The 10,729-nt window shown below is 47.4% G+C and overlaps 1 protein-coding gene across 2 annotated transcripts in view; it reads left to right on the top strand.

The window, feature by feature from the left end:
• The first annotated feature begins 5,230 nt into the window (after positions 1-5,230).
• Positions 5,231-10,729, top strand: part of UST (uronyl 2-sulfotransferase) — a 287,336-nt gene continuing 281,837 nt past the window's right edge. Inside the window, exon 1 of one of the 2 annotated variants that reach the window (XM_027083752.1) lies at positions 5,231-5,968. In XM_027083752.1, coding sequence (XP_026939553.1) covers positions 5,713-5,968 — 256 coding nt within the window. In that variant the 5' untranslated portion in view covers positions 5,231-5,712. The remainder of the gene's footprint in view (positions 5,969-10,729) is intronic. The other variant, XM_027083762.1, reaches the window with a different exon arrangement.

The raw sequence follows: 10,729 nt of genomic DNA, 5'->3' as shown, positions 1-10,729 counted from the left end.
TCTTTGGCTGATTTACTTCAGTTAGTATAATATTCTCTAGGTCCATCCATGTTGCTACAAATGGCAATATGTCATTCTTTTTTTATGGCTGAGTAGTTTTCCATTGCATATATAAACCACATCTTCTTTAGCCAATCATCTGTTGATGGACACTTGGGTTGTTTCCACATCGTGAGGCATTCTTAGTCACAGGAAGCAGTTGAATTGTTAATTAGACTGTGGGTCATGGAGGTGGTGAGGGATTACTTCATTCATTCTTTTTTTTCCCCTCAACAATATATTTTTCATCTCAAACAACTCCTTTAATGGTCATTTGAATGTTCCAGGAGGATGCAGACCTATTCTCCATTGTGCCGCCATCTCTCATCCCCAGTTGGCCAGACATGGAATAATGAGAGGCGACCCATTGAACTTAAGATCCTTCATATTAAAACTAACCTTCTCATTCAATAAATATTTACTGAGTGACCACTATCTGGCAGACTATTCTAGGTGCTGGGGAAAGATCAGTGAATGAGTGAGACAAAATCATGGCCCTCATGATGCTTGTTTTCCAGTGAGGAGAGATACACAACAGATAAAAATACCAACATGTCATATTATGGTAAGTTCTACAGAGAAAATTAAAGAAGGTCAAGGGAATAAAGAATGCAGGTCATGTGTACATTTTGTATAGGGTAGTCAGAAAAGATTCCTTGGCTAAGGTAACATTGTGCAGAGAGTGAAGGAAGTCAAAGGGCAAACAAACCATGTAGAGATCTGGGAAAAGAACTTTTGAGGCAGAGGGGACCACAACTGCAAAGGCCCTGATGGAGGGGCAAGTTTTGTTGGTCTGATGAACAATGATGAGATAGGACGAGTAGGGAAAAGTGACAGGAGATGAGGTCAGAGAGACAATGGGGCCAAATAGAAGGGCACTTGTAGGGCACTAGAAGAACTTTGGTTTTGACTCTGAGTGTGTTGGGAGCCACTAGCAAGTTCTGTGCAGAGGAGTTACTTCTGGCTGTTGTGAAGGGGATGAAATAGAGTGAAAGTCTGGGATCAAGAAGGAGGAATGGCAGGGACCACTGATTGCCACTTAGTAGTCACTTGTCCTTTCTTACTTTAGTAATAGGACCCTGATTCGTTTGTGGCAGCAGTGTGCCCAGCTGAAACCTCTATTTCCCAGCCCTCCATTGCAGCTGGACATGGTCCTGTGACTATGTTCTGGCCAAAAATCTGTAAGAGGATGATTCATGGCGTTTTTGGAACACTGCTTTAAAAGAACCCACTCCATTTGGAGGAAGACTTTTTTCTTCTTTTGCTTCCTCCTGTTGCCAGCCTGGAATATAAGCATAAGGGGTGGAGCTCCAGTGGCCATCTTGAATCATAAAGTTACCTTTAAAATGAAACCACATGCCGAGGATGGAGAAAGCTCCGATGGTTCCTTGATGAGAGCGTGGAGATGCCTCACCAACTCTTCTGGACTTGTTTCATATGAGAGGGAGAGACACTTCTATTTTGTTTAAGCCATTGTTATTTTGGGTTTTTCAGTTACACACAGCTAAACCTAAATATAACTCACATAGGAGGCCACTGCAGTAACCCAGATGAGAGAAGATGGTGGCTTGGACCAGAGTGGTAGCAAAGGAAGTTGGATGCTGGATACTGTTTTGAAAGTAGGGCCTATAGGATTTGCAGATGGGTTAGACACAGGAGTGAGAGAAGGAGAAAGACTAAGGAAGACTTCTGGGTTTTGCCCCTGAGTGATTTGATAGTGCCATCATTTATAGAGATGCAGAAGCCTTGGGAGAGAGCATGCTTGGGTGTGGGGTTGGGTGGATTCAAGAGTCTAGGGCAGTGACAGACTAGCCTTGCTAGAAGCAGAGAGGGACACAGTGAAACAGAAGGAAGGACAGAGAGAGGGTTTAGATTGGTGGGGAAATCAGGTCACTCCTGTCCTACTGCTCTTATTTTCTCAATAAAGCATGAGGCCAGGTCGTCAGCTGAGAAAGAAGAGATGAAAGTAGTGGGAGTAGAAGAGCTAAGTATGAAATAGCCGTTTTAGAGAGTGGGGTTGCTGGACAGCAATGAGTGAGCGTCCAAGGAAATTGGTGCTAAAGTGAAGCAGTTAGCAGTGCTGGGTGTCTTCTGCAATGTGGTCCAGCGGCACTGCTGTGTTTATCTGGGTTTTGCCAGACAAGTGTGTACCATGTAAGATGACAGGAACATGGGAATGAAAGGGTGTCTGCAAGATAGGGATCAGAACAGATGGATCAGGAATCAGAACTAAACAAAGGAGGAAGGAAACATACGAGATGGGTGATGGATTAAAAACTTGAGGGTTCTTGAAAAGACTGAAAATTGCTCGAGTGTGGGCGGTTGTAACATGAGCAGAGGAGAGAAGGTGATGATGGCCAGGGGTTGGGATTGTTGACAATGAGTGGCTCAGGTGAGAGAGATGAAAATCACCAGAGAGAGAAGGGATGAGAAAGCTCAAGCTATTAAATAAAGTATGTTGAATTATAAGACTAATAATAAATGTTGTTCACAAATTCCTCTAGTTAGTTGGTTTGTTAACTAGTTTGAATAAAGATACCATTCATCAGTATAAGTGCTTTAAATTCAAAGTTTTGTTTTTTTGATGGGACATTTATAGGATTTCAAAGAACAAAGTTTTACCCAAACATCTAAGTTTTTGTGGGGTGAAAATATAAAGCAATCTTCTCTGTGATAAATTTCTTCATATCTTAAGATCCGTCCTTTTCCCTCAGTGAGTTTTTTTAGGCAGTTAGTCCATTAACACAATCTTTTAAAAACTGCCGGGTTTTTCCCCTCTAAAATTTATTTATTTATTTATTTTTGGCTGCATTGGGTCTTCGTTTTTGTGCGCAGGCTTTCTCTAGTTGCGGCGAGCAGGGGCTACTCTTCGTTGTGGTGCATGGGCTTCTCATTGCGGTGGCATCTCTTGTTGCAGAGCACGGGCTCTAGGTGCACGGGCTTCAGTAGTTGTGGCACGTGGGCTCAGTAGTTGTGTCTCGCGGGCTTAGTTGCTCCGCGGCATGTGGGATCTTCCCGGACCAGGGCTCAAACCCATGTCCCCTGCATTGGCAGGTGGGTTCTTAACCACTGCGCCACCAGGGAAGTCCCCCCTCTAAAATTCTTCATGTCATAGCTTATTTTTCTCTAAGCCAAATGTTGCCACCTCGTATTTTCCTCGTAACTTTTTCACTGTTTTCTAAACTCTTATTCCCATATTTAGTTATTTTTTAAGATGTTTATTTCCTTTCTTCCTGCTCCAACTGCCTGTTATAACCTCGCTGTTGCTGAGATTCCTTTCCTTAGGAGAAAGAATTGGGAAGTTTCCCAACTCATTCTGTGAGAGAAGTTTCCAGACCCTGGGGGTCTCGTGAGCACACAGGATCTTGTACATTATCCTACATCTAATGAAAAACCTCCAGATGATAGGTCCAGGCCTCAGGTGCGGGTCCGATTTGTCACAGGTGGTCTCTGAAACATTATGCAAATTGCTTTGCTCCTCCCGTCTCCTAGGCCCTCGTCATTAACTCAAAAATTATTAATTGGGAGCCGATTCTCAGGTACTCAGCATGCTGATTAAAGTCATTCACATTAGTGGGCAATGACTGATTGGCGTAATTCTCTCAGGGGCACTCACATTTGTAAAATGTGCATATTAACCCAAATAAATCTGATTCATAGAATAAATGTGAAACAAACCATTAACACTTTATTTTAGGATTTTCTGTGCTAGAACACAGGGACTTCCCTTTTCTTTCCGCCTCAAAGCAGCCTTCCCATTCATGAGAAGGTGGGCCAGGACAACATAAAATTGGGAAGTAGAGTATGTGTGTGTGGATGTGTGTGGCACCACTCACCTCATCCACAACTGTCTCCAGTTCATGATCTATGTGTCTTCTTCGGGAATCAGGGATACTCACGTCTGGATGACGGTTAAACCGTATTATTTTTAAATTGTAAACTCTTGATCTCAGGATTCTACTCCCTGATTTTTCATAGAAACTTTCTCGGATACCCAACTTTATAAAGGTTTTCAGGAAAACAGTCTTAGAATCATAGATGTCCCTGGCTCCTGGTTCTTCCTTTAATCCGTTGTCAGTCACTGGAATGTACAGAGTGAATAGGAAAAACCAGAGGTGTGAGGCAGGCACAAGGAGCCTGAAATTTCCATTTCTGTTTCTCAAAGTGGCCTGAGCTAAATGCGTGTATCCCATCTTCCAGTCACCGTGCAAGTTATTAGGAAAAGCACCCTGACTGGGAGATAGTACCACGCAGTGGTTATTATAGTGGGCTTGAGCGTCAAACAGGTTTGAGTGTGGCACCCAACTCGACTCCTGGCATCTCCGTGACCTTGGGCAAGTCACTTAAGTCTCGGGTGGTACAGCTCCTATGTCTAGCCATGAATTATTCTTACTGGAAGTGAGGCTGATGAGAGCAGCGCTTTCTGTGCATCACCCACCCTCGCCAGAGGGTCTGTGTTTGATGCAGCTTCCCTGCCCGGAAGGTGCTCTTTTAGGTCCAGAAACTTCCCTTGGAAGGAAGGGTGGCAGCGATGAAATGGGTATGCAAGGGCTCTTTCCTCTTCATATCTGCTAGAGGAAAGACCTCCTTGAGTCCGCCCTATAACCCCCGCCCCCCCTTGCCTTTCTGGTCGCTTCCTGGATGAGCAGCTGTAGAGCGAAGGCGAGCAAGGAGCAAGCGTCCTCCTCTGGTTCTCTTCCAGGAGTTGGGGCGATGAGCCTGGCCCTATGGGGTCATGTTTTAATTATAATTTACACCACTTGCTCTTTCACCATCTCAGCAAAGTCTTGAACCTATCTCCGAGTACCTTTCATCGGCCTTTTGTAAACAGCTCGGCACACAGAAGGAGAATCGAGTTTCTGAAATGAGAAAACAAACAAACAAAAACCAAAAACCATATAGTACTAGAAGAAGTCGTGCTTCTTCCTGCCGGTGACTGTTTACGAGAGGGAAGTCAGCGGGGCCCCCAAGAGGTCGCTGGTGGCGCAGGAACTGAGGCCAGATTGTAGAGAAAGGGGGAAGGAAAATAAACCCCAGAAACTTTCTTCCTTGTAGCGAATAATCGCCGCCCCCCCTCATCCCCCCTCCCCCGCTCCAGGCAGAGGCAGTAACGTGACACCCGAGAGAAACCCGTAGACCCGAGCTGAGAGAGGGAGGGAAGAGGGAGGAGAGAGAGCGGCGGAGAGCCGGAGGGAGAAAGGGGAGGAGAGGGAGGAAAACCCCTGTCAAGGAGGTGGAGCGAGGGGATGGTGTCCGCCTCCCGTTCCTCCCTGCCGTTTTTTAGAGGAGCCTGAACCCGGACAAAACACGCCGAGACCGACAGACACAAAGCCGGGGGGTCCACGCTGGCGCTGGAGGCGAGCCCCGGCGGCCGCGAGCGAGCCCGAGGCGCGGCGGGGCGCGGGGCACGGGGGCGCTAGCGGGCGCGGGCCGGGCGCGGGCAGTGCCGCCGAGCCGGGGCTGGGCACCTCGGCCGCTCGGGCCGCGGCGGCGGGGACCATGCCGAGGAAAGTCTCCTGAGCCCGGCAACTTCGGCCCCTCCCCGCCCCCACCCGGGCTGCCCTCGGCGCGGCCCTGTCCATGTGCAGCCGGCCGGCCGGGCTCTCCTCCTCGCAGGCGGATGGGTGACCTTTTCCTGGCACGGGCAGGCTGTGCAAGGCGGCGGAGCAGGCGATGAAGAAGAAGCAGCAGCAGCAGCAGCATCCCGGCAGCGGCGCGGATCCCTGGCCCCATGGGGCCCCTCTGGGGGGCGCCCCTCCCGGCCTGGGCAGCTGGAAGCGCCGGGTCTCCCTGCTGCCTCTCCTGCGCTTCTCCCTCCGGGACTACGGTTTCTGCATGGCCACCCTGCTGGTCTTCTGCCTGGGCTCCCTCTTCTATCAGCTCGGCGGGGGACCCCCGCGCTTTCTGCTCGACCTGCGGCAGTATTTGGGTAAGGAAGGGAGACGGGAGCGAGGGCGGCGCGCGCTGCTCGAAGTTGTGCAGGGGAGAGTGGGGGGCGCCGGGCACTCTGGAGCTGCCCCCGCCGCCGCCTCCCTGAGGCTCCCCAGGTGGGACGCTGGGGAGCATCGGTGCGGCGGCCCCGAATTGCTGCTGCCTCCAGCGCGTCAGTCTGTCTGCGCCTAGGCGGGGGCGCCGCGGAGTTGATGTGCCGGGCAGGTAGCCCGGGGCTGGGCGCTGCATACCTTCCCCCGCCTCCGCCACCCTCTCTGGGCGGACTGCAGGCGTGTGAGTGAGTGTGTACGAGTGTGTGTATATTCAAGCCTGGCAGAGTGGGGAGAGACGAGGGGCAGCGACTGCCCCTCCATGGCATTAGCACCCACAGTCCCGTCCCGTCCGGCGCTCGGGGTCGCGCGGGTGGGATTGACTCCTACCCACGGCCTGTTCTGTGAATTGTGCCCCACGAGAGCTCCTGCCCCCTGGCCTGGGTGGCCCAGGGGCAGTTTTCGGGCTCCACGCTGTCCCTGAGCTGCCTTGTGCTTGGGGCACCCCCTGCCCACCCCACTGTCCTCAGCGAGTGAGACGCGGGGAGCCGGGGTCCGGGGCGCGAGTCACCCTGGCCAGCAGTGTCGCCTACTTAGACTGAACGATCCTCAGCGCTGTGTCTCAAATCTGAACTTTTGGGGGGGCGCGGGTTGTGCCTGGCTTATTAGGAGCGAGGTCGCCTATTTTAGCAGAGGTAAGGAAGGAGTGTGCGAAGAGAGAAAAGAGCGTCTCCAGAGAGAGGGCGTGACGCGCAGCTCGGTGGTCCAGGCACGGGGAGAGCGGTGCCAGGGCCCAGCGAAAGTAACCCCCAGGCCCCCGGTGCGCGCCTTGGCTAAGGGAGGATGCACATCTCTCACAAGTCTTGCGGGGGCCGGGGCGGGGGGGAGAGGCTGGGAGGGATTCAGCTAATCGCAAACGTCCAAGGGGATAAACCTAAGTCCCCGGCAAACTTCGACATCTGCGTGACGGGAGCGAAGGCGCAAAGGGAAGCCCCCGGAGCGCTGGCACCATAATGGGCCAAACGACTCCGGCGGCGGGAGGCTGCCACCCTCACCCACAGAAATCCCTTCGTCGCAGAAACCCCAGGTCTGGATAGCAGATCGTTTTCGAAGGAAAAAACCACTTCAACAAAGTGACAAATGTGTTAGAGCTTTTTCAAATGTACACACAGATAAAATAATGTTTTTTTCCACGTAGAGAAGCTCAGATTTTAAAAGTTACACTTCTTTTTCAGTAGAAACTTTAGGGAACTACGGTTTTTCTAAGATGCTTTAGGGAAAATTAAAGGAAAATATTGCCCAAGTAGATTTCCAAACATATCTGGTTTCTCAGAGGATTTGGGGTAATATGCACTTTTGCTAAGGAATCAACTCTCTTCTTTCGAGTTCTGTGTTAGGAAGTCTCACAGCCTCATAGGCTCTCCGATTCCTGCTAGTACCACACAGGTCACAATTGTTACGATTACCGACAATCACTGTTAACTGGCATAGGGAGGGAAGTGATTTGGAAGCTCAGGGGCCTTTCTCCATAAACTCTGATAATGAATTCTTTGGTGAGGTTCTTTTAAAGCGAAATATGCAGGCAAGTGATGTAGGGAAAGTACAGTGGACAGGGAAGGAAGACATCTGTGGTGTCCTGAGGAGCACTTGGCTTTGGGCAGGGCACTGGAACCACATGGGCCTCAGCTTTTCCATAGGTAAAATTCTGGGCAGGACCAGATTGTCTCTGACACCTCCACGCAGCTCTTAAAATGTTATGGCTCTGATACCCTTCTTGGGGCTGGGGAGCCTGGGAGGAGGAAGGAGCAAAGGCATGTAGTGAGGCTAAAATCAGGAAACCGCAGCATCTAGCATGTTAACCTCTTGAAAATTCAACCAAATACGTGTGGTATCCAGAATTTAGTGTGCTTTCGTTGTATATTTGAAAAAAATGAGGCCTGATAAATTTGGAGGCTTATTTGCTGGAAGGGTGAATTCACAGCATTCACTCAGGGAACCAGGAAGAACTGAAGGATGGAATATTGCTCCTATTACTAACTCACCATTGAGTTTCTGACTGATGTAACAGGTTAAAAAATGACATCATTGTGAACTGAAAATAGGATACCCTTGGCCAAATTTGTTCCCTGTTGTTTTGTTATGTAAACATAATGATTTTCAGGAAAAGCAGGCTTGTGGTCTTTAAGAGGATCTAAAATATACCCTTAATAAAATAAGGCCAAGGTATCTGCAGAACTACTCTCCCCTTGTTTCCTCCATTCTATTATTTTAGTGTCTGTGAAAACAAAACTGTGGTTAGTAAACACATCCTCTCAATTTTCCTAGGTAGCCAATTTTGGAGGCAAGTATTTTTCTTAAATAAAAGTTCATATAAAGTCAAAATTTTCCAAATCAAAATAATATTTATAGCAATATTTGTCTTGACAGGATATTATTTTTAATATACTTGTATAATATATTACATCTGACATAGTAGCTACTAAATAAATATACTAAATAAATATCAAAGTGATGACTGCACTTATTGTATCAAATAGGTAGTGTGATGTTTAACATGTTGAATATTCTCACAGGAAAAAAAAAAGGACCATTTATGATAGAAGCTAATATTTATTGGGTATGTGCCAATCAGTGCACGTGTAGGATGAAATTGTATTAGCATAGCAATATCATAGGTAGGTGCAGCTGTTATTCCCATTTTTGATATGGGAGAAGGGAGGGCAACGAAGTTCACCGACTTGCTGAGGGACGCATAGTAAGTAAGGCAAGATTTGAACCCACATCCGGCTGAATCAAGTACCCATTGCATTAGCACTACAAGCAGTTTGAGAGAACACGGAAATAGAGCCAAGATGCGAGTGGAAATCTAAAGGGCTGACTGGCAAAAAATGATTATTTTTATTTCCATAATTTCACTTTCCTTTTCTTGATACTTTGAGTATCTTGAGGGGCCAACAGAGAAGGGAAATAATTCAAGCAGCTGGCCTGCCCTTAACTCCACCTTCCTGTATTTATCTCCATGTTGCTGCTTCCATGTACTAAGCAAATGAACTCTCCCAGAGCCACACAACTGGAGGTGATGTGAATTGGAATCAAATTAAATCTTAAATTCCTAATTTCTTTCTTTAGCAGTCGTTCACTGTCTAGGCGGGTCGTTCTCAATGTGCGGTCGCTGGACCTGCAGCATCAGCATCACCTGGACACTTGTTACAAGTGCAGATTCTCAGGTCTCATCCCAGACCTATGGAATGAAAGAGTCTGAGTGTGGGACCCAGGAATCCATTTTAGCAAGTCTTCCAGATGATTCTGATGCCTGCATAAGTTCAAGAACATTGTTCTAGAGTTGCTTTCACAAGCAATTGCTTTCACAAACAATTGCTTTCAATTGCTTTCACAAAGTTTCCTATGTATTTGTGAGAAAGAGGGGGAAGAGAGAAGAGATTTATAAAATATTTAAAAAGTGATGGACATGGTTTCATTTTTTTAAAAAATTAATTAATTAATTAATTTATTTTTGGCTATGTTGGGTCTTTGTTTCTGTGCGAGGGCTTTCTCTAGTTGTGGCAAGCGGGGGCCACTCTTCATCGTGGCGCTCGGGCCTCTCTCTATCGCGGCCTCTCTAGTTGCGGAGCACAGGCTCCAGACGCGCAGGCTCAGTAGTTGTGGCTCACGGGCCTAATTGCTCCGCGGCATGTGGGATCTTCCCAGACCAGGTCTCGAACCCGTGTCCCCTGCATTAGCAGGCAGATTCTCAACCACTGCGCCACCAGGGAAGCCCCATGGTTTCATTTTTAAACTTCAGCTTTTAGAAATGCATCTGCTTTGCTGCTTACGCCCCATTGTTTCAAGGGAAGGACCGGCCAACAGCTGCAGCCCCAGCTGGCTTTCGAGTTTCTGAGGTTAGAAGATGCACGGAATGAGGTGAAGGGGGGCAACCAGAAAGCATGGTGTGGAGAAAAAAAGGGAAAAGAGTTGGTAATGATGCTTTTTATTCTCACAGGAACAGGGGTCAGACAGCTTCTTTTTTCTAGTCATTTTGGGGAAGGGCAAAGTCTGTTCTTTTTAAAGATGCTTTTTGCTGCAACAGATTTATTACAAAAGAAAAGGAAAGTCAGTAAGTCAGGGAGAGGAAAGTTATGCAGGCATAACTCTTGTCTTGATTCTTTTCCTCCTTGAAATAGGTGGAGAGAGGAGAGCATAAAACACACAATGGGATAAATAGCTGAATAGAGCAAATTGCTATACTTAACTTGGAGACCATAGTCTTTCCAGTTCAGTGAAATTATTTCATTTATTTTGAAGTGGCATTCAGACTTCGACTTGCTATGGAAAACCAACCAAAATCAAATAAAATCTCCCGCAGAAATTAGATTATGATGCAGCCTCTGCCAGTAGCCTCATTACTTATGAGCTGTGGAAATATCAAAAACTTGGAATAACACTCGTTACATCTATGTTATGTAAACAGAATAAGTCGGATGGCTTACTACTGATCCTGTACAACCGGCAAACTCGAATGATTTATTATCAGGACTTGGGTATGTGATTTATCCTTTATGGGGACTAAAGCTGTCAGATTGATCTCAAGTTAATAGGCTTTCCTTTCCATTTTTAAATTATACTATTTAAAATGGAGATATATTACTTTAGTTTTCAGAATTGCTAATCTTTTTTTTTTTTTTTTTTTTTTTTTGCGGTACGCGGGCCTC

Source organism: Aethalodelphis obliquidens, unplaced genomic scaffold, assembly GCF_003676395.1.
Source record: "Aethalodelphis obliquidens isolate GAN/ISIS:26980383/991018 unplaced genomic scaffold, ASM367639v1 scaffold3, whole genome shotgun sequence".
Classification (NCBI taxonomy): domain Eukaryota; kingdom Metazoa; phylum Chordata; class Mammalia; order Artiodactyla; family Delphinidae; genus Aethalodelphis; species Aethalodelphis obliquidens.
Note: the sequence above shows the minus strand (reverse complement) of the source record. Positions and strands in the feature narration are given on the sequence as shown.